Source organism: Salarias fasciatus, chromosome 6, assembly GCF_902148845.1.
Source record: "Salarias fasciatus chromosome 6, fSalaFa1.1, whole genome shotgun sequence".
Taxonomy (NCBI): domain Eukaryota; kingdom Metazoa; phylum Chordata; class Actinopteri; order Blenniiformes; family Blenniidae; genus Salarias; species Salarias fasciatus.
The window spans coordinates 24,385,180-24,409,007 of NC_043750.1; the positions used below are offsets into that span (position 1 = coordinate 24,385,180).

A 23,828-nucleotide genomic window follows, 5' to 3' on the forward strand; every position below is an offset into this window, starting at 1 on the left:
TCTCTCTACAGCTTTGAAACTCCACACATTATTTATGAGCTATGCTATAAAATAGATTGTTTTAATTTTACATCCCTCCATAAAATACTCTAACAGCTTTATTCTGTGTGTTTTGTGTGTCATGTAGTGTTTTGGATACAAAAGTTGTTATTTTCAGCTATTTCAATAGATTTTGTGGTTTATGTTTGTAATTTTAGAAAAGAATGCAAAGTTAGTTGTTTCACATGGAGGCCAAACTCTCTTTATGAACTGTAGCAGCAGTGACAACCTTTTTTTTTGTGTTGTTTCTGCGCATGTGTGTGTGTGTCTGTATGCATGCATGTGTGTGCGTGTGTGCGTGCATGTGTGAGAGTCTGCGTGTGTGTGTGGTGTGTGTGTGGTGTGTGTGTGTGGTGTGGTGTGTGTGTGTGAGAGAGAGGGTGCGTCAGAGGAAAAAGGAAGTTGCGGGATGAAGTTAAAAGCCTTCGACACACTGCAGCGCTGCAGAACACCCACCACGGAAGAAAGGCGAGAACGAGAGCGCCCAAGTCTGAAAATGAGACATTGAAACGAAGACAGGAGACGGGAAGGCGAACTTCGAGAACGGAGAGGCACAACTGCCAGGGGGAACAACTTAAGGTAATATCAGATGGCAATATTTCCCTTACAGTTATAAAGAGGAACTCTTCTGGATACAGCAGCGGCTTTTTTTGCACTAGGTGACAAAAAATACTGTAGTGGTGTAGTGTACTGTTACACCGTGGGAGAGTGTGCTCTGTGTTCGCTGTAGGCCCCGCTGATCATCCAACAGTGTGAATGACCTGAGTCAGAAAGCTTTCTGTTTGAAGAGAGTCAAGAGAGACAGTGACCTACTGCTATCTATCTATCTATCTATCTATCTATCTATCTATCTATCTGTCTATCTATCTATCTGGTTTGTCAGTCAGCAGTGATGGAGATGTGGCGACAGTGTGCGATCTGGTTAATTGATTGCCGGGTTCTCCCTGAAAACCGGGTGACATGGGAGGGCGCACAGGTAGGTCAGCTGTGCCCACACACCACACACACACACGCTCAGTCTTGTATTTCTATCCTTGTGGGGACCGTCCATTGACTCCCATTCATGTCTAGCCCCTAACCCTGACCCTTACCCTAACCCTAACCCACACCACAACAAAGCCTAACCCTAAAGAAATGTTTTTGCACTTTTACTTTTTTCAGTAACAACAACATGGTCAAGAAAACACTGTTTCTCCTACTTAGGACCGGAAAAAGGTCCCCACAAGGCACGTCGTTCCACGTTTTGCTATCCTTGTGGGGACATTTGGCCCCGACAAGGATAGAAATACAAGAACACACACACACACACACACACACACACACACACACACACACACACCTGCACTCATGGTGTCCCAATAGCTTGACATTTCATTTTGTGTGTGTGTGACCGGCGGGCGCAGGTGTGTGACCTGGCTCAGGTTCTGAGAGACGGCGTGCTGCTCTGCCAGTTGCTCAACAACCTGCTGCCTCAGGCTGTCAACCTGAGAGAGATCAACCTGCGGCCACAGATGTCCCAGGTAGGACGCTCACGCGCAGACACACATTGTTGGCCGGTTGTTTCCATAACAACCAGCTGAAGCCTTTGTGGCTGCCTGATAGGAAAATCCCGTCCTGTAAATCGGTCCACATCCGGGAGCATGCAGATTGACCGTGGTGCAGCGATGGAGAACAGATATGGAGATTACAGTCGATATCTGCAGTCCTGAAATAACCTCATTTAATCACATGAATCTCTTGTTTGGTAGATTTTAAGTCAAATCTTGTCAAATTTATTAACATACATGAATAATAAGGTGACATTAATGTTGCATGCATATCTGTGATGTTAGTCAGTACAGTTTTTTTTCTCTGTATCACATGATGAAACTCGATCTACAGTAATCTCATTTCACTGCTAACAGCTGGCATTAGAGAAGAAAACGGTAAAACTGTTCACTTCAGGAGTTATCTGGTCTGCTTTTTGTCTATCAACAATAACTGTCCTGGTTCCTGACAGCTACTCCCACAGGAAAGAGGCATGACATGTCAAATGGCGATACTCAGGTTTCATTCGCTCCTACAGATAACAGGAGGTTGATCAGATGTTTTAGTCTGATGCAGATGGAGTGGATCTGGTTTATTTTGTGGATTTCAACACCAGTCTGCTCATTTAACCACCAAAACCCTTCCTTCAGCTGGTTCCAGACTAAAAAAAAGTCAAGCTAATTCGGGCAAATTCTTTTTTCTTCAAGCTCATCAAAATCTGCTTCCAAGTTTTTGAGAAATGAGCGAATGAGAGTGCCTGATGAACGAGAGGCAGGCCATCACGTGGCTGGAGTGAACCTCCCTCAAGGGAAGGCCTGGTTTCATATCAGATCGGGCTCACAGTCATGTCCTCAGCAGGCTGGAGTGTGTGGCTTTGCATTTCTCGCTGCACTTCCACGTGCGTTTGAAACTTTGGGAAACCCTCTGAGGCGAACGTCACTTTGGAAACGTTCGAAAAGAAAAACTGATTAACGCAAGAGGAGAGTCCACTCTGACACACACACACACACACACACACACACCTGATGACATGACTTGAGCACAGGATCTTCCCTCTGCTCTCGCAATCAGGGAGACTCCATCGTGAGTTATTGCTGCAAAGTGTGACTCGCAGTTGAGCTGACTCCCGATGGAGAGATGTGGTGTGTGCAAACAGTATCGGTCAGAACTAAATGTTTCCCCTTTTCTCATATTAGACTTCCTCTTTTCCCACTGCTGAGCAGACAGACTGACAAACGCAGAGAGAGCCAGAGAGAGCCGCGGCCTCGCAGTTCATGTAAAGCACAATAAGTGTGACCGCGGCCTTATTTTTCTCGCTGCACTTCTATGCACGGACTCTGTGGGTTTTAACCTACGTTTCTTCTCCATGAACCCCTCGCCTTTATTTCGGCTCTCTGCTGATCTTGCTGACATGTTCACTGAGAATTTTTAAACTTTGCTTTGTATTCAGTAGAAATCAGATTTGAAGGACCACCTCGTGCTCAAAATACACTTAAAAAAAACTAACCATGTCAAAATTATGATTGAAAACATGAACTTGAAAAGGTTTTTCCTTCTGGAGTGGCGATTCAACACTGAAGCGGAAGGGTTTTTTACTGATGCCAAATGAATTATATTCAAAGACAAGCACCTTTAGCAACAGGCGAAATTCTGTGTTTTCTTTTCTAGTTCCTGTGCCTTAAAAATATCCGGACGTTCTTGGGAGCATGTCACGAGAAGTTTCATCTGAAAAAGAACGAGCTGTTTGAAGCCTTCGACCTGTTTGATGTTCGAGACTTCGCCAAGGTACCGTCACACCACGTCTGTCTCTGTGTCCATCAAAAAGCATGAAGCCAGGATGTGGTAAACAGGCCGCCGATGTTAGTTGGATATCTGTTGTGAGCACGTTTTAAATCCGTTGGAGTTCTACACTTAAAACTCACTGTGAGGGTTTTTTGTTTTTCCTGTGGCTTTCGTCTCATTATTCTGAAATGGGCTCCTGGGCTGCTTCCGTTTGTTGTTTCACAGTTTTTCATGATTCTGTCTGCAGGGTGTTGCCCTGTTATTGCTGCAGGTTAAACACACAACAGCAATAATATAATAATAATAAATATCATGCATTCACAGCTCAGTCATTGTGAGAAGCGCAAGTCCTGGCTCCTATTTGCAGCTTGCAAACAGCCGCAAAGACTGAACAGGAAGCCGGTTGCTGATTCTCTAATGTGCAGCGGCCGAGCGATGGCATGAGTTCAGTGTCTCACAGCTCAGCTCTCTTTCGCTTTCTGTGCAGTGCAGTAATTTAGTGTGCATGTATGGGTGTGATTGTCTAACTGTGAACTGTAACTGTGGGGTCTTTTTCATAGTTCGTTGTTTGCCTCATGTAGGTTTTAAGCTTCCATTATTTTCTGCTTCTCGTTTCATTTTTACTGCCTCCAGTCACTCGCCTGAAAAGACAACCAGCAGGCTGCATTAGATTCAAAAAGCCAATCACACACTACAGTTAAATTAAATGATGAGTATGTAATAAGACTTCATTTAATTGATCCAACATGCAAGTGGTACAAAAGGGTTGCTGCATATTTTGCAGCGCCTCAAAAAACCAAAGAAAATCAATGTAACGCTGTAATTGAATTTGCAGGATTCTCATTGTATTTTCATTAATAACATATTCTGCTTAAGAGCAAACTCTGCAGTAATGACGGCTTTTTCTGTGTGTGTTTTTTTCCTCCAAATGAATTGGTCACCTCTATCATTAAATTAACTGCACAAATCAGCACTGAAAAGTGCACAGTAGTTTCAATTAAATGATTTTCAGTATGGTAATTCTGGTAATTATGTTATTTTCTGTTTTCTGTTGCACATCACTTTCAAATTACATTGGACGCAATTCATCGCTCTGACTTTCGCCCTCATGATGTTAAAATACATTGATTGGAGCCACTAATTAACCTCAAAGACATGTATTTGGACTACTAAGAGGAAATGTGAGAAACTGACCCGAACAAACAGGGAAAAGATGTAAAATTGATTTAGAAATGACCTCAAATCCAGATTTGAACCTTTGATTTTTCTCATTGTGAAGCTAGAGTGCGAGCCACTACAGCCCTGTGCAGCATACTGAATCCTAAACACAATGTATGTTAGATATTCAGGTGATAGCTAATTTGCTTTGCTTGATATAGAATTAATTAATGAGTGTCATTATAAGTCAGGAGCTGTTAATTCTCTCGCCTCACAAAAACAAGGATTCAGTTTTTAATACTGTCCGGGCCTTTCTATGTGGAGTTTGCATGTTCTATCGTGTCTGTGGGCTTCTTCCAGGTACTCCGGTTTCCTCGGCTTTCTACTTAAAGTCTTTGCTTTGCAGTTTGTTTTGGGGTTCCTTTTCATACCTGCAACAAATGCTGAGTTGTTGCAGGGAGAGACCGGTCTTCCGCTCGCAGCTCGCGGACCTCCACATTTGGGCACATTTCTGGCGGAGATGCAGATGAGAGGATCAAAACCGCTCTCTCAAGTTTGAAAGGTTTGATCTCCTCGTCTAAGTCGGCCTCAGAAAGCTAATAAGTGTTTTTTTTTTTCTTTTAAAGTCTAAGACTGCAGTGGGATGTAAATTACTCCATTCAAATCTTTTTTTCTTCTCAGAACGTCCCACAGACTTTCACTTCTCGTTACGTCTCTCCTCCTTTTTCTGTCGCTAATGAAAGCAGAAATCCGCTCCAAAAAAAGTCCAGCAGAGACGCACTCGGTACTCAGACGATCTATTTTCTGTCTCCAGGAGTTCCAGGAGAGACTCTTGAACTTGTTTTTTTTTTTTTTTTTTACTTGCTGAAAGCGAATTGCGTCAGCTCAGCGGTTTGGCTTTGAGGCAGCATCTTGAGAGGGGAGTCAAATGCTTCTCGAGAGAAGCAAAATGCAGCTGAACAGCCTCAAAACTCAGGAAGCAAAATGGAAGAAATCACTTTTTTTTTTTTTTCTTTTTTGTCACTGAAATTCATTACTGATCAAATACAGGTCTTTTCAAAGCTGAGGAAAATTAACCAAGTACCAATGAGTCCTTCAAATCTTTAAAAATGTAAGTCTTTATACTCTGTTGCTGTCAGTTGTTATTCATGGTTTTGCACTGAAGGCTCATTCATCTTTGAATAATCGCATTACACCCTCAATAAAATTTCCTTTGAAAGGTTTTTTTTTTATTTTTATTAAAAAAAACTTATCATGACAATTTTCACATTATCAAAAACACTGCGCGCCTCACATTTTGAAACATTAAACACAGTCCAAACATTTAAGCTCGCTGATGCGCTTTGCTGTAATCAGAAAGGAGAATCAGTTTTGTTTGGATCAACTCAGAGTTTGTTTCTGATTATATCTCTCACGAAATTTCGTACTGGTTTCCTCTCATCATAATATCGCACTTTTGGACATGAATGTTTCTCCTATCTTCTGTGATGTTAAGTTCTATCAAACAGATACAGAAAAGCAACAGAAAAATGTTAAAAACTAAATTCAGCTCAGCACAAACAGATGGAAGAGAGCAGAGTCGGCCGTCCTCATCAGACGGCGACAGTCAGACAGACAGAGCTTCGGCGTTTCTTCACATGATAAATGCTTTCACAACAGCGTAACTCAGACACTGTTTCCACATTTAATTCAAACATGTCAATCTTGAAGGGCGACAGACACGTCAGAAATATCCTCCATTATTATCCTGCAGCCGCCAGACGCTGTGGGAGGCTCGGTCTTCATGCGGAGAGATGTTAAACAATTTTCTCTGACATTCAGGTTTAATCTCAGTGAGGCCAGAAAGGAGCGACACTGCAGCCAGCTCAGGAGTGACTCTCCGCCTGGTCTTTTGTAGTTGGTATCCTCTCCTCATATGTCCGTCCAACCTCAGAAGCTCATTTTCATCCTCACCTGACCCCAGAGCGGAGAAGGGCAACTTTATTTATTGAAAGGACACAACATTCTTCTGGAACTCACTGAGCCGAAACCACTACAATAACGATCTCCAAGACTCGAGCAGAAATATAACCGAAAAATAAAACAAAACATTGTTATGCCTCCAAGTTGAATTCAGATGAATGCACATGATTTTTTTTCTTTCTTGAAATGAACTTTATGAAATCCAGTTCAAATGTGCTTAGAATTATTGTGATCCTACTTTTGCAAATAAAGCCAATATTTGTTTTTGGAAAGTGGCTGCAAAGATTTGAGTCACTAAATCATGATGAAAAAAAGATATGTGGTCAATTCTACATTGTTTCCTTTAAACAAACATTTTTGTGAGTGAACTTGAACTATAAGTTGCAGATTCTACATAAAGAAAAGCTTTTAGCTGTAATAAGGAAAGTTATGCACAAAGAAAAGTTGGTCCAATGAAACGGAGGAGAGTGTGTGAGAGGGTTCAAAGTATTTCATACTCTTAATCGCTAAGATTAAGATTCTTAATTGCGTGCTTTAAAGTATTCTTTTATTTCTTTTGTAAAGCTTTAATGTATTTCTTATATTTTAGAACACAGTGAGTTGCTTTGTGTCTGCCTTTGCTTCTGGATAATGGAAAACTAGCTCTTTCCGTGCTTCATGCCTCTGAAAGTCCACTTTAATTGTCTTTTTCACACATCCCCTCTTCCCTTTCTTTCCCTCTCGCGTGTTTTATTAACTGTGTATTTTGTGCCCCTCGGTTTTTTTTACAGGTTATTGACACTCTGTCCATTCTGTCCTCAATCACCCATCGCTGTGCAAAAGGACTGCAGTAAGTGGAAGCCTGCTTTTAGAACTGAGGCGTTTAAGTCAGAGTGCAGTAATTATCAACAGTTACGAAGAATTTTGTTAGTCAAACACAGTTTTTTGCACTCGGTTTTTTTTGCTTGCATGTTCAACATTTTTGCTGTTTATCATTTTCTAAAAAGTATTCAGAAGATGTGATGAATAATGTGGCTGCTCGTTATTGTGATGGTAAAACTGAAAGCATGTTTAGTCACAGACTTCCACCTTTAATCCTGTGTGGATATGGAAGTTATTTGCACTGAATAGTTTTCTTTATTCCACTGATTTGCTACAACATTCTCTTCACTTGTGTAATATTGGTTATTTATTGGCGTCCGATCAACCTCTGGCAAACATATTTTGTTTTACTTCATAAATGAGTTTACTTTCATTGTAGTTTTATAATATCGTGTAATCTGCTTCCCCTCCTGCAGGCCTTTCCTCTTGAAGCATGCATGCCTGATGATGAGATCTACAGCGGCCTGTCGGACCAGATAGAGTAAGCCTTTAACGTCAGAATAGTAATGTTGAAGAAGAGGAAGAGAACAGTTACCAGAAGGCTTTTTTAAAATGTAGTTAGTGGTTTGTGTCCAACAGACAAATTTACGGCATGAATGTGATTTAGGGCCAAAAACAAAATTGAAATGTCTTCATTTGAAATAATCAGAGCTTCCCTGAAGTAATACATTCTCTAACTAACATTTTGACCAATGAGTTCACACATGAGCAGAAGTCAGGCCACAGAAGTTACTGCCACCTACAGATTAACAGGAAACTAAAACCACCCCAATGTTTCAAACTCTGGGAACGACTACGTTTTCACGTTTCACGACACTGAAAAATCTCCAGTTTAATTGAACAAATTTTCTTAAAAGCGGTCTCATTGATCACAGAATCATTTCACACTCCGACAGGCCAAAGGCAGCGGCTGCCATGGCGACCTGCTCCCCCATCTGAGCTGCTGCTTCAGGCGTTATTCTCCAAATGAACAGACTTTCACCAGATCTTTACCCAACATTGTGCACAATACAGTATTTAGCCAAGTTACGACCTTCATTCATTTACAATTATCTTGTATAAGTTTGTTTTTGCTGTCAAGGAGCACTGACAGTAGAATAGTTGATTTCAATACAACATGGCGCAGCACATACATTAGATTTATATAAATCAGTGGTGTTTCTGTTGGTACCATGAGACCCGTAGGAAGATGAAGTTAAGATAATGTGTGCGTTTTGTTACAGTGATACAGTGGATGAGGATGACGACTTGTACGACTTTGTGGAGGAATGAAGACAACGAAGGAGACGAGATCTATGAAGACTTGATGAGGACGGACGAGCCCCCTGAAAACTGTGAGTGTTTTATAATACCACTTGTCCCGTTATGGACCGGACCTTGTCAGAGCAAAGCTCGCTGGTGTTGAACTCCATTCTCCATTTCCTCATTTACCAGCATTTTGGTTGAAATGTAAAAATAAACCAATCTGAATACCAGCTTCCATTCCCTGTGGTAGATGTTTCTTGTTCCTCTTTGGTGATCTCCTGTTATAAACAAAGATATGCCGAACAGGAAGGTTGTTGTTTTGTAGAGGAAACTAATTTGATCGTGCATGAAGAAAAACAAACCGCTGTGGTGGACTGTGTTCCAAAAAACCTGGCACTGGGTCAGGTCTTTGTATCTGCAGTGGAAAAGGATCTGAACACCATTTAGTATCAGACCCTGGCTTAAGATGTCCTCATGTTATGTGTATTTTATGTACATTAAATGTGTAAAATAACACTGTAGTGTCATATAACTGCACTGAGCCGCCTTTGGTAAATGTGTGGCTTCACAGTTCTCAGAAATGAAAAAAAAAAAAACCCACAAAAAATCCATCTTTCAGAGTTTTTTTTCATCATTTCATCACTTTATGTGAATTATTATTATTATTATTATTTTTATTACCTTAAAAATTAATTAATGTTCTCACTCCTTTCCAAATACCAATGAATGGATTCTGGAGTTTTTTTCTTCAAATGTTAGAAGGATCGACCGATATGACTTTTTTAGGGCCAATGCCGACTATTGGTACTTACGGAAACCGATAACCGATATGTCGAACCGATATTCATTTGCAGTAAAAATGAACATTTTGCCGTCAAAATTTAGCTATGGGTAGGACATTGTTACACAGCCCAGAGTAGTGACTTCAGGCAGAGAGAGATGGCTGTATATATGATCCAAAGAGCACGTTTTTAAATAAATGTATTTTATCGGCTATCGGTGGAAAAAAAAAAAGGCCGATGCCGATTATTAGAAAAATGCCCAATATCGTCCGATTATATCGGCCAGGCCGATAATTGGTCTATCCTTAAAATGTTATGTATTCTGTTGAGTGCTCACAATAAATTAAACAATAAATAACTTACGTAAAAATTTTTGTAACTTCAAAGAAAAAAACCCCAAAGTGATTCCGAAACTATTTTTCTTGCCCTCTTATTTGCCCTGTTAGCAATCTGATGATCTGTAGATTACGTTACCACTCTGTGAGTGTCATGGCTCCTCAAATTGAAAATCACTGATCCATCCCGCACGGAGGTGAGATCTTTAGTGATGGCAGATCGCTTCAGATGTCAGATAGCAGCTACGTTCAGGGGAGGCGTCGTGTGAAAGTCACTCAGATACACGATCATCAAAAAATGATCTGTTTACAAGATACTCCTATGGAGGTGACATAAATATTGATTGAAATCAACCCATCTAAAGCAAACTAGCTATATTTTCATGATTTTTAAAAGCATGATTGAATAATAAAATAAAGATTTATTACCACTGCTGTCAAAATGAAAGAAAGTGTTACTGTTACCACACGAGTTGTTTTGTCTCTGTGTCTTCATGCAGCAGCAGAAGCCTGGAGTAGACAAACGGGAGTGCTGCCTGCAGGAGATCAGGCAGACCGAGGAAAGTACTCCAGTACACTGGAGTCTATATTACAGGTGTGACGCCACAGGATCCACATATCCTCACACACATGCGTCCCACACAAGCTCTCACACTCATCATCACCCCGTCTCTTTTCTGCAGCACTTTATGAGCCGCTTGCAAAGTTTCTCACGCCTCAAGACATGAAAGCATCTTCATCAACATACAGGTAGGTGAGGCGACTGTCTGGATTTGTTTCGTGAGCCGGTCTCATGTACAGCTCTCTTCTGCATGTGTGTGTGTCTGCAGGAGTTGGCAGACACCCACCTGAACCTGCTGGAGGAACTTCAGAACGCCATTTTGAATCACGGAGCAAAGAATCTTCACCAAGTGTTTTTGAGCTATAAAGAGAGGTACAGAATACACACACCGTACGGCACGCGCAAAACCACGAATGCTGTGCATCTGCTCCACAAAAACCTGCATGCGCTCTACTCTGTCTCTCTCTCCAGGCTTCTGTTGTACGGCCGCTACTGCAGTCAGGTTGAAACTGCCACAAAACACCTGGACTATCTTTCAAATGAAAAGGAAGATATCAAGATGAAGTTAGAGGTGAGAAAGGCTCGTTTCAAAAAAACAGTTACCAGGCAAGTTTGTTTGCGTTGGTGATGTCTGCACGTTAGAGACCACACACAAGAACAAACTTTATGAAGCTGACTGAGTCTCACACCACAACACACACTCGTGCACACAGAAGCAAACACGATACATAATCAATGTCAACTTACTTCGTATTGCAAATTTACACATTAAGAATTCAAAATATTTAATCAATGAGGTGACTCTGAGTTGGTAATGAGCACAGACGCGTGGTTTGGTTTTTGAACTATTGATCGCTCCGGCCTAACCCTGCTCGATGCTCAGTCCTGTCACAACATTTTGAATTCCGTCTATCTTTAGTGCTAATCGTCACATTTTACTGTGTCCCTGTATGACTGCTGTGTTTTGTTAAAGCAGACATTAAACAGACCTAGTTATGTTATGATGTATTATGAAGTGCTTTCGCTCTACCTCTGGGTCGGAGATATGCACATGTACGCTAATATACAGCACATGTTGTCTTTTGAAACATCTCAGGGTCCACAGCTGCAAGGATCCTGCAAGGTTAAAAAGAATATTGAGTACAGTTTTCAAACTTGGAGATCTAATTAAAAATATTTCACCTTCGTGTGTGTGTTCAACTGAGAACGATCGGGTCGAGTTCAAGATTTAGATCAAAGAATTGATGGGTGATGCAACCACTCTGAGGACCAGCAAAACAACATCACTCTGAAAAAAAACATTATTCACAAAATATCTTTCTTGCAGACCAAAAGATAATTTGCTGTCAGGAGTATTAAACTCAGCACACTGCAAGGTAGCTGTTTACAGATGTGGAGCGAGAATAGCCTCAGTAAATATGTATTGAGGTCATTAACAACAAGCGCTGTGTCTGTTCAGTGTTAAAGACTTCCTACCATTGGAGCGGTATTTAATTATGACAAGCCTTCTGCACTTGTGGCCAAACCACAAGAGACAAAAATGAATCAGTTAGCATAAATTTCATTGCTAATAGTTGATCTGGTGTATCCAGCATTGTATTCACAGTGACAGACGTGTGCGTGTGCGTGTGCGTGTGCGTGTGTGTGTGTGTGTGTGTGCCCACACTTACTTCTAGCCGTCTTTTCTCACACAGGCGTGAATACAGATGTGGTTTACTGATGCTGTTTACTCGCCTCTGTTTCTCTCAGGAGTGTTCAAAGAGAGCGAACAGTGGGCGATTCTCACTCAGAGATTTGCTTATGGTCCCGATGCAGAGAGTTCTGAAATACCCCCTGCTGCTTCAGGTAGGTGTGTGTGTGGGTGTGTGTGTTTATTCACAACTAAATGCAGCTACTATTTCACATTCACAAGTCAGTTTTGGAGAGTTTTTCTAATCCAGTGTGTGTGTGTTGGTGCCTGCAGGAGCTGATGAAACACACCACTGACCCCACAGACAAGGAGAACCTGCGAACAGCTCTGGATGCCATGAGGGTGAGTTTGTGCATTTGTGTGTTTACATACTTAAATCTACAATAATAATCCTTTAATATATGTGTGTGTGTGTGTGTTTTCAGGACCTGGCACAGTGTGTGAACGAGGTGAAGCGAGACAATGAGATCATCCGACAGATCACCACCTTCCAGCTCTCTATAGAAAACATGGTGCGGCCCCCCGCTCACACTCCACTCAGTTGCTCTCTTCCTGACCTCTGTTTTTTTTAACTCTCTGACTGATGGGACTCCCTCCTGCCCTCCAGAATCAGTCTCTCGCTCTCTACGGCCGGCCGAAGATCGACGGAGAGCTGAAGATCTGCAGCTCGGAGAAAAAGTCCAAACAGGACAGGTCTGTGCCGTCGACGCCTCTGTGCGTGCTTCGTGTCTGACACCGCTGTCGTCTGACTTTGTTGTGTTTGCGCGTTTGCCAGGTATGCGTTCCTCTTTGACAAAGCGGTGTTCATATGTAAAAAGAAGAGCGGAGAGACGTTCGAGCTGAAGGACATCATTGAGCTGCAGCATTACCAGATAAGAGATGAAACCACAGGAGGGAAGGACAATAAAAAGGTCTCGTTCTTCCCACGTCAGCAACACTTTTTATACAATACGTACGTGACGCACCTGTAAGTCTCATTATATATGTGTGTTTTTTGTGTGTAAACAGTGGTCCTATTTGTTCCTCTTGCTGGACTGCTATGGAAAGAATGGCTACGACTTATTCTTCAAAACTAGAGAACTGAAGAAGAAATGGCTGAGCAGTTTGAGATGGCTCAGTGAGTAATCACGTATACACACACGGGACGGGAGAGTCATCAAGCATTTCAACCGATTTTTGTGACGACACTTTACTTTTGGACTTGTGAACTTTTTCCTCCATACGTTGTCAAAATTGGCTACTTCTTTCAAACTTTACAGTGGAGCAGTCAGGGTCAAAACGGATCAAACCAGCTGATTGTCAGTGTCCTCCATAAGGAAGCTGCAGAAACTGACCTCTTCAAGAAAGATGAGCTCACACTGATGGGAATTCTTGTTATTTTATGTGAAGTTCAGCCTGGTCAGCTTGTATAAACACAGAACAGCTGTTCTGGGTCAATGAAGTGGAAAAATACTACATAAGTTAGGAATATGCCCAATGAAAACACAAACACACACTCACTGTCTGTGCATCTTTAAGCAGACACACATGATCAACACAAAACTGATGAACAGAAAGGCCATTGCCTGGCACCAAGGCTCACTTTTCAACACTGCCATATACGACTGATAAACAGTGTGTGAATTCTGATAAAACTAGAAATTCAGTTCAGCTGAATTTATGCTTAATTTATGCAAAATAAACCACAGTCATTTCTGGGCACTTTTACAAAGAAAAAAAAAACCCAACAGTTCCGCATGAGCAAGCAAAAAACGACTGTGAAATGTTTAATAATGAAACTGAAAGTTCAAAGCTTGACAACCAAGTGTTGAAGTGGAAATCATTATAATAAATAACAATGTCAGGCTTCAGGTTGCAGAGCTTCAGCTTTCTAAGTGAAATCCTCAAACTAGCACCTGCCATCACATTGCCGTAATCAGTCATGGACGCTTCAGGCTTTTCATTTGAAAATACAAGAATTCTGTAATTCAGCCAAAGAAACTATACGTTTTGGTGTGACGTAAACATTGTGAGTTTGAGTGTAATCACATGACTGCTCCGCTTTTCTTAGATTGAGAAAAAGAATAGTTTTATCCGCTCTGATGTTGATAAATCGATCACCCCAATCGCCAAATCACACCCAGTCTTCACAACTGCAGCTGCTGGATGGTAGAAGAAAAGCAGAACTGAATATCTGTAGACAAGCATGCGGAAGTTCAGCTGTCATTCATGGCCACTTGCTGAGTGATTCTGTTTTCTAAATGCCTCACAATGTAAGGAATAACTGAAGTGGTTCATCGTAATTTTTATCTTCTAAATGTTAACTCAAACGTCTGTACTGTTTGTCTGACATATTAAAATTGGTTTATTGTCGATGTTTTCATTTTAGTTTGAAAGGAGTTATCATTTTCAGTTTTTATTCCTCAGTTGAACCTCATGGGAGACATTTTTATCTATCAGTGCACATCATGTAAATCAGAGGTTTACACCGACAACTCACACTTTAGTTAATTCTCATATCGTTGTTTTACCCTGTATTTATTTTCATCAGAACGTCTTCTAAAAAAAATTAAAAGAAAAAGATGATGCTGGAAAGGAAGTGGTAATACTTCAATCCAAAGTGCTCTACATTAGCCAAAATGTGAAGATGGCACAAACAAAATATCAATAAAAAGCATTGGAAAAAAAATTTTATCATATAAAAAGACTTAAAGACAGTGCGACACAAAACAGCTTTCCTGAAATGCCTTATTTTTAAAGAGCTTCTGTATTTTTCAGGGGGTTTATTCCAAATATCTGGTGCATGAACGTATAAAATCAGCTTCTGCATGTTGGTCCTGACTCTTGAAACAGTTGTGAACCATTTAGATGTTTGAAATACATTCTTTGTGTGGCAGAAAGCTGGTTAAATGACCTGAGATGTGCATCCACTTTCTTGGTGAGGACTCAAATCCGTTTAAATTAGTTGCATTTGTCGATAGGATTTCAAGGAAAACCAGCAAAGACTGCATCACGGCCGTCATCCCTGTGACCTCCTGTTTTGAAGCTCATGTTAAAGTCTAAGGGAAGCTGGAGAAAATCTGAACTGAAAGTCTCTTCGTAGCCCAGGTTTAAAGTCAGACCGAGCCAGTGAAATCCCGCTGCGTCTCTGCCTGCTTTCAGCCTCTCAGCTTGTCTTTGCCGCTTGCAGGTCCAATATGTGTCCTGAGAACGCCACTGCAAACAACCACGACTTCCAGATGCACTGCTTTGAGGAAACCACCTCCTGCAAGGCCTGCTCCATGTTGTTAAGGTGCGTTTATCTCACTCTCTGTTCCTCCCCTCACTCTCCTCCCATTTTTTAACCAGAGAAAGTGGAGATCAAACCTTCCCGTCTTCTGCAGGGGGATCTTCTTCCAGGGGTATCGCTGCTCCCGCTGTAAAATCGCAGCACATAAAGAATGCTTAGGCCGAGTCGCTACCTGTGGACGAAACTCAGGTCTGTAAACATGTAGCGTTTCAATACTTCTTACTGTCTTATTAGCATGATTCTCATGGTTTCCCCCCTGAAATTACAGAAAATTCTTCTACTTTGAAGAAGGTGAGAATCCATTTTTTTGAGGCAAACTATTCATGTTTTCATTTTTTTTTGTGAATTTCTAAAGTGCTGCAACATTTTGTTTGTTTTTTTTCCTCCTTCCAGAACAATACAAAGAGATCCTCTGGACATGCCAGCCTTGGTAAGAAATTCTTGCTGAATCATTTGAAACTAAACTAAAAGTGTACTATCATAAATAGTTATAAAGTCCCGCAGCAAAAAAATAAATAAATAAATAAATAAATACTGTTGTTTCTATGTCAGCATTTGATTGCAAATAACTAACTGAGCTGCAATAAATTACGTGACCATGCACTGTGCATTCATGCCCTGCATGTGAAAATATCCAGCCAATCAGATTAAAGCTCTATGACTCTAAAGCCCGCCCACCAGGTAGAGGAGAGGTCCAGGGCTGAAGTAGTGTTGAGACAGAGACAAGTGAAAAAAATATGGACTAAGAAATTTATCTGGTAAAGAAAATAAAATCCCAGAACATACATTTAAAATTTCAGATGACCATAATTTGAATAAGAAGAAAAACTACAAATAATTGTGATTTATTAAAAGAAAATGTGCTTTCAAATAATTTAACCTAACTAACCAATTCTGGTGCAGAGCAGAAGACAGAAACACACAAAAAAAAAACCCCCACAGAAATCAAGGAAAAAAACAAACAAAAACAATGAGTCGGGTGTTTTGTGTGTGTTGACTTTAAGTACGACTGTTTAAGCCCAAAAATCCAAAGGCACTTTTGTTCTTTGAGGACTGTGTCTCTGAGTGTGAGTTCTGTGGTACGGAAAATACAGACATGAAATAACAGGATGGAGACATATAAATGGTGTTTTTCTATTTATGGTCTGACATTTCTGGATACTGTGTTGATATTTCAACCTACAAAGCCAGAGAGTTTTCAGCAGGAAGCGCTCAGATCTGGCCAGCTGAGTGCACGTTGCCCTGCAACCACGTCTCAAATCTTTATGTTCAGTACTTGAGTTTTTCTTCTAGATGCATTTCAAATAATGCAGCCACTGTAGATGGACGTTCCACACTTTTAGTCACGTCTGTTCTCCAGATATAACCTGGATATGAGGGAATCAATCTGCTTCCTAATGCCATATCTGCTCTTTGCAGGGTTTCCTAAGATGGAGGTGTGTCAGGACTACTTCGGCCTGCCGCCGCCTCCCGTTGGCTTCGGCCAGCCGCTCCAGCTCTCTAAGGGAGACGTCGTGGAGCTGACCCGCGCCGGCGTGGACCTGGCCTGGTGGGAGGTAAAACAGCACAGGAGCACTCAGGAAACTCAATATAACATGTGCAGTTTGGAAGCCGCAATTTCTGTGGTTAATGTGTAGGTGTGAGATGGTTTTGTCTCCTCCAATCTCTTTCAACATTTTCCTCCCGGCGCACCGTTCGCTGGCTTCCACTTCCTCTCTCTCGCGCCGAACCTGCGCTTCTGTCTGCCTGCGCTCTGCGGAGTGATTCATCGGAGTGATTTCCATCCGGAAAATCAAATGACTTCTGTCGGCCGGGTTCCACTGAGCTTCTCTGTGTTTAAAGGTGCTGCTGCTCGCTGCTCTGGTTTTGTGGTTCATTGTCAGGGAACAAAACTGAAGGTCTTCTCTTCCTCTGCCGATCGCTTTGTCAAAGCACGAGAGTTGTACGTTTTTCAGGCAGTTCCCAGTAGAAAACTCTCATTTCACTTTTGAAAGAGATTTTCAGCTCTTCAGTATCATTTTTTTGCTGCGTTACACCAATTCATCTCAAGCACGTTTTCAGATTGTCTGAGTACAGCACAGAAAACACACACGCAAGCGTACAGGCCAAAACATGTAAACCACATGTAACCACTTCTTCTCTGCCTTTTTTTTTTGTTTCGTGGCCAGTATGCTTGAAATAAATCTTTGCAGATTTTATTCAAACATCTCTAAGAGGTTCATAGAGCTGAAAAATGGCATTGGCAATAGTGTAAAATAGAGTTTAAGAAAACAAACAAGGATACAAATTTGTTCCCTTTGTTGTAAATGGGCCAGAGTGTGCAAAACAGCTGCCTCACTTCCAAAGTAAAGTCTGGTCTATCCAGGGTTTTATTTTGGCTTTATGGCTGAGACTACGTGGTGATAGTGAGATATCACAGGACTCACACACATTTGTGATTCATGAATCGTCGTTTGATGCCACACAGCTGTGCCAAGCTTTCCTGCACTTCCTCACTTAATCCCTGCTTGCAAGTTTCTGACGTGTGAATCACCTGATTGCTATCGCCTGCCCCGACTCCTTCGTTTGAAAAGTGCGGTTTGTTCGCAAATCGGGTGTTAGAAAGCAGATGTGGTGATTTGTTTATGCCGTAATGACTGCTTTGTCCTCACAGTTGTGTGATTCACCATTTTGTGTGTCCCTCAGGGAAAAAATCTGACCATTGGTCAGATGGGATGGTTCCCCTCCAACAAAGTCCAGCCCTACGTCTCTGTGAGTCAGTCTGACCCTGTCCTCACTTTAGATGTTAAATCATGTATTTTTAATCTTTATTTTCCATCTCAAGAAAAACTAACAAACTTTGTATAGTCTGTACCCTGCTTTTGTCAGCTAACATTTGCTGCACTGAAAAAGAAAAAAAAGAAACAGTCATATCAGGGAAGTGCAGAGTTGTTCCTGTCTCGACCACAGAAGGTTTTTACATTTCTATGTGTGTGATCTCATATCTTTGCAGAGGGCAACCCCGGACCTCTCTGGCTTCAACTGGTGAGTGTCAGGAAGAAGTGGGCTGAGTCACTTTCTCAACAAGTCACAGTTAACCCTTATAAGCAGACTTCTTCCTGTATTGCACTTCTTCTTAAAAAAAACCCCACAGGGTTGACCCAGAAAATGATACTGCCATGAAATGTACTGAAACCTAACAGTGGCTTAAGAGTGTGAAACATCTTTAAGTAGGGAGTGTTCGTATCAACATTTTAAAATGCTCACCCTAGAATATGGCTGTACTTAAGCAAGGAAACATTTGGCATATTATTAAACTCTAACTCCCATGTACATACCTAATGAAGCTCAAAGTCCGCACCTCTTAGAAAATGCTTTTTTAAAGATGATTCTGAATATAAGCAACTATAACAAACAAAATACAACTAATAAAAGTACTTAACTATCATTTATTTGACTATTGGTTGAGGCAAACTTACGAGGTGCAAACAGACACCCTGTAAGTGACAATATTTTTAGGATTTGAGTCAACAGTATGTAGAAAATTTCCATCTTGACCATATTTTTCATGACAAGTAAAGGATCCTACAACACTGACTTAAGCATGGAATCCATGTTTAAAGTCACCTGGGGTGATTTGTGCATTTGAGGTTATGTTCTCAAGGTAAAGTTTAAGATTTACTGCACCTCCAGATAAGAGTCGTCCAGCCTCTCGTCAGTATCAGCAGCTGCAGCAGCGTGATTTTTGGAATCCTCCCTTTCGGACCCTGCTGAAAGACCCAGGTGGACGGCGATCAATCAGATTATTTCTCAAATCTAAAATCTCCACATAGCTTGAGAACTTGCGTCTTGATATGTTTGGTCTGGATTGTGAACAGGTTGCAGAAAAGCTAGTGATCTTGACCAGCTTCATCCCTTGATCGCTGGGCTTCACCAGCTTGGCGTGTTCGCAACAGAAACAGCTTATTCTGTATGTCTGCCTGTTGGTAGCAGTCCTTTAGGAAAATCTGAATTCTCCACATATTCTAAACTAACTAATGTCTTTCTAGCCTGTGGTCTTGTAGATGACATGTAAATTTAGATTAGTTTGAATTATCCTAATGAAAAATAGTTATTTTCCTTTTTTTCAAGTCATTATTGCCTATATAACAATAAGTATAGTCTTTCTGTGGACTTTCTGCGTTGTGCTGGGAACCATGATGGTCACATGTGACTTCAAGAACTTTACAAAAACAGTATAGGTGCATATCATAACACATCAATTCCATATTTTATTTGCAATTTTACTGTTTTATGGATGCAAACCTTCAGTGGGTATATTATTAGACTGGATTAGACTTGTTCAAAAATTTTCACATTTCCACTCAGAGGGACCAGGTCCTTATTTCTGAATGGGGAATCTCCATAAAATCCATTGTTCCCAGTTGTTAATAATCTGAAGTGAAGGTTTGATCTGTGTTCCTTATAGTAAATATATGATAATATGCAAAACACTGACACTCAGAAAAAAATTTATATATAAGAAAAAATGGCTGAACTCTGTGATTACGCTCCCACGTGCGATTTAAAAATATGATTTGGCGCCATCTGGTGGAAATGTCAACTGATTGCACTCAGCCACATTTTTTTTTTCATTGACAAATTTAAAGGTGCATTAAGGAGTTTTTCAACTTAAAAATACTTATTTTCCACCATAAATATGTTACACATTTTTAATGATGTGTACAATGTGCCCTGACACATTGCAAGTACCTCTAACAGCGCTAAATTGTCACTTGAAAGTTGCAGTGCCGGTGCGGCACCAGAATTTTTTTTGGGGGAGAATTTGAAAGGAATGACGTAATGCGCGCTCCGGCTGGCCTGATGGAGTTAAGTTTCGTTTTGTCCGCCATTACTCCGCCAGATGCTTAGTGAGCAACAACTGAGCAGGATCTTCCAGAAAGTAAGAAAAGACTGGCTTCTAGCACTGCCACAACTCCAGCACAGACTCCACCAGGCAGGGCCGGCTCTAGGCATAGGCGAAGTAGACGGCCGCCTAGGGCGCCACGTCCTGAGGGGGGCGCCGCAGTCGTACAAGGGGCGCCACGACGCTCTGTGTTCCGTGTGCCCCGCTGTGCAGCGGTCCGACGCACTGCGCTCCTCGTCCTCGGCCCTGCCCGGCACTGATCGGTATTGTTCGGCATCGCTCCTCAACCCCCCCCCCCCCCCCCCCCCGCTCAACAAATGTCGGGACCGCTCGAAAAACACGCTCCCAAGGGGCGCTCGTGTCGGGCTCGCCTAGGGCGCCTCTGAAGCCCGGGCCGGCCCTGCCACCAGGTAAAAGAAACTTAAATCTTACTCGAGCGCTACTTAAAGAGTGAGGAAGGAGTTCCCCTCTTCACCAAGCTGCATTACGCCCAAGGCCTGCAGGGGGGCGCTGTTTCGCATAAAAACGTGCAAACTCCTCAATGCACCTTTAAAGTAAAATTAAAACAATCCAAAAACAACAATAGATTAGTCAAAACAAAACAGACGTTTCCAAATTTATGAATGAAAAGGAGCAGAATGAAGTATAAACTTATGAAGTCAGCCCCTTTATTTCCCACAATCAAATAACATACTAGTAAGTATCAATTCTGAGAGGCCTGCGCACACACACACAGGGTCGGGGGAGGTTGTACAGGACATTTCCTGTTGCCAGTTCATTTCTCACTTAACGGCATCTGGACAATGCAGTAAGATTTGACTCTAAAGCCGCATGCAGCTTTTACACATTGATATAGATTTTCATTTTTATTTAAGCTTGCTGCAAAGCATACAACTGTTCAAACAGCAGTTACCTAAATCTTGTATTTTATTTATTTGTCTTTCGATAAGTCACATATTGTCCCCCAAAAGTAATCGCTTCTTTTGTGATTCAAGGTTCGCAGGCAACATGGACCGCACGGCCGCCAAAAACCTCCTGATGTCGCGCTCCGATGGGACTTTCCTGGTGCGGCAGAAGGATGGAGGAGACTTTGCCATCAGCCTCAAGTGAGAATCAACCTGTTCTCTGTTTTATCCGTGTGTGATTTACATGTCAGTCTTTTCAGTCAATGAAACAGCAAATGTGTGTAGAACAGCAAATAACAGCTGAAAAACTAAAGATTTACTTGAGTTACTTTGATATGATTGTGAACAATATAAATCTGTAACTTTAGTTCCTGAGAGCTGAGAAGCCCCATTTGCACTCTCTGACCATCACTCCCTGCTCTCCCAGGTTCAACATGGACATCAGACACATCAAGATCACCTCTGCCGAGGGCCTGTACCGCATCAACGACAAGATTGCGTTCAGAGGCATAGTTGTGAGTCTTCATCCTGCTGACGAAGAGCACATGAAACCAAACTGCACTGTGTGGTTTTTGTGACTCACCTCGTACCTCAGGTGCCGTGTAACCGCATCTCTTGTCGCTCTCACACGTTTCTCACGATCTCTTTTGTCCTGCATCAGGAAATGATTCAGTTTTACCAAAAGAACTCTTTAAAGGATTACTTCAAGGAAGTGGACACCACGCTGCTGACGCCTTACAAACAACCGGAGCAGAGCAGCGCATTTAACGCCCCTCCCAACGCCGCGCCAGGTACCATGGATTTCTCGCTGAGAGTTAAAATATGGAGATGAGTAGTACTCTTGTGTATTTGATTAAAAAGGAAAAATGGGGGGTGGGGACAGGAAAAGCTTCCTTTATCTGTAACCCAGTGAAGCTGATTAAGGTCATCTGAGCAGTCTGCAAAGACCTGAAACATGCTGAATGCAGATGAGTAACTCCTCATTTGGTTTCCAGATGTCTCTTTATAGAGATTAAGAACTAGTATCTGTTCTCAATCTCATGTTGCCTCTTCGCTCTGTGAATGAAACCACAGCTCAGCGGAAGTTCTTACTTTTTAAATATCTAAAATCTGCACACTACTATCTCCAGAAGCTATATATTGATTCAGCTGACACATGATGGGTCCTGACACAATATTATCATCAAATTCTCTTCGAAGAAAGGAATAAAAGGTCTTTTAAAACTGTAAAATTGCTAAGTTGCTGCACTTTGTTGTTCCTGTTTGTGCTTATTCATATGGAATCGTGTAGTTTTCCTGTTTTTTATTGTGTGAATGCAAAGTACCATGATATGTATATGGTGTAAATGATGCTGCTGTGTCTGTCAGGTGGCAGCATGAGGAGCTTCGGCGTGGCGCGGGCCAGGTACGACTTCTCAGCCCGGGACCGCTCGGAGCTGTCGCTGAGAGAGGGCGATACCATCAAGATCCTCACCAAGAAGGGTCACAACGGCTGGTGGAAAGGGGAGGTGTACGGCCGGGTGAGAACGATATGCAACACATGCTTTGTTTTTGCTTTTTTCTAAGTGCATTTCTGGAGGAATCTGTTTAACTTGTGCTCCTCCTGGGTCTTCAGGTCGGGCTCTTTCCAGCCAACTATGTGGAAGAGGATTACTCTGACTACTGCTGATGCTCCTCCTGAGAAGAGGCTTCGTCTGTGTGTGAGATCACAATAACCCACATGCATTAGTGTGCATGTCCGTGTGTGTGTGAGAGAAATGCTGATACTTCTGATTTAGTGAGTGTTGTTTTTCTGTGAATAAAACCTTTTTGATCATGTCTGGTTTATCGCCACTGAACTTGAAAGATACCTGTGTCCAGTAACATTCAATAATCCATTTGTCTTTAATATTCACTTAATTTGCAGTTATCAATCACTTTTACAGCCCCAGTTTCAAATTCAAGGCAGGAACAGTCTAGCTTTCGGCCAAGCTAAGAGTGTATCATCCGTCATTTAAGGCTGTGACAGCGTAAAGAGGTGTGTGAACACAGCTCGGTCACCGTTATCTCTGATGCAGCAGGGATCCATGTGAAGAGAAACCACCCTGACAGGTTAAAAAAAAAAGAAATTTGAAAACTGAAAAAAGACTATAACTGATGTAAATGAACAGCACTATGTCTGAGTGGTAATAAAGTAAAGCTGAGAAAACTAGTAACATAAGGAACACGGGAGGTGCGAAAACACTGAAAACTGAAAAACGAACTTTTTACATGAAAGGTTTCAAAAAATATTACATTTTAAAAACAGAGTGACCAGTTCTCCTTGGAGAGTTATTTTCTGTTAAGACGCTCACTGCTGGAAAACACAAAGTCCATAATGTAACAAAAATCAACTGTAAACTGCTCACAGTTACATTGTTAATATGACTCAAAGTATAAATTTAGAGTATTTTGAGAAACAAATTTGCCTTTTCCAAGTGTGTAGTTAAATGTGTAACAATTGTCAACAAGAGACTTGTAATTAAAAAAAAAAAAAAAAGAAGCTCGACAATAGATTGATGACTTTATCCAGGGGACTGGAAGTGACTGAAGCAAGCTTGCAGTCTGAGGTTTGCTGGTTTGAACACCATTGTGTGTGTTCCTGAGCCAAATGCTCAGGTTGCTTCAGGAAGGACATCTGGTGTAAAACTTGTTCCAAATCAAACACATGGATCACCTGATCTGCTGTGGTGACTCACTTACAATTACAAGTTTTGTACATGCAATACTTTCACTTGATTACAGTAATATGAATGAGTAGTTTGTTACTTACTGCCCTGAAAGTTCAATACGTGTGATGTGTAGGATG

General features: G+C 41.5%; 1 protein-coding gene across 1 annotated transcript; it reads left to right on the top strand.

Annotated features, from left to right (window-relative positions):
* Nucleotides 1-368: 368 nt before the first annotated feature.
* vav1 (vav guanine nucleotide exchange factor 1) lies at nt 369-23,519 on the top strand. Its single transcript, XM_030093201.1, is given in 34 exon segments — nt 369-618; nt 923-1,015; nt 1,443-1,559; nt 3,235-3,351; nt 7,239-7,301; nt 7,746-7,810; nt 8,553-8,598; nt 8,600-8,686; nt 10,192-10,249; nt 10,252-10,286; nt 10,375-10,381; nt 10,384-10,413; nt 10,416-10,441; nt 10,522-10,625; nt 10,725-10,824; nt 12,003-12,098; nt 12,217-12,285; nt 12,369-12,455; nt 12,551-12,636; nt 12,719-12,854; nt 12,952-13,036; nt 13,039-13,060; nt 15,113-15,214; nt 15,306-15,400; nt 15,480-15,502; nt 15,605-15,641; nt 16,631-16,767; nt 17,897-17,962; nt 18,204-18,235; nt 21,092-21,202; nt 21,429-21,516; nt 21,663-21,792; nt 22,370-22,521; nt 22,617-23,519. Coding segments are annotated over 33 exon segments (2,547 nt in total). The 5' UTR covers nt 369-618; nt 923-931; the 3' UTR covers nt 22,671-23,519.
* Nucleotides 23,520-23,828: the final 309 nt, after the last annotated feature.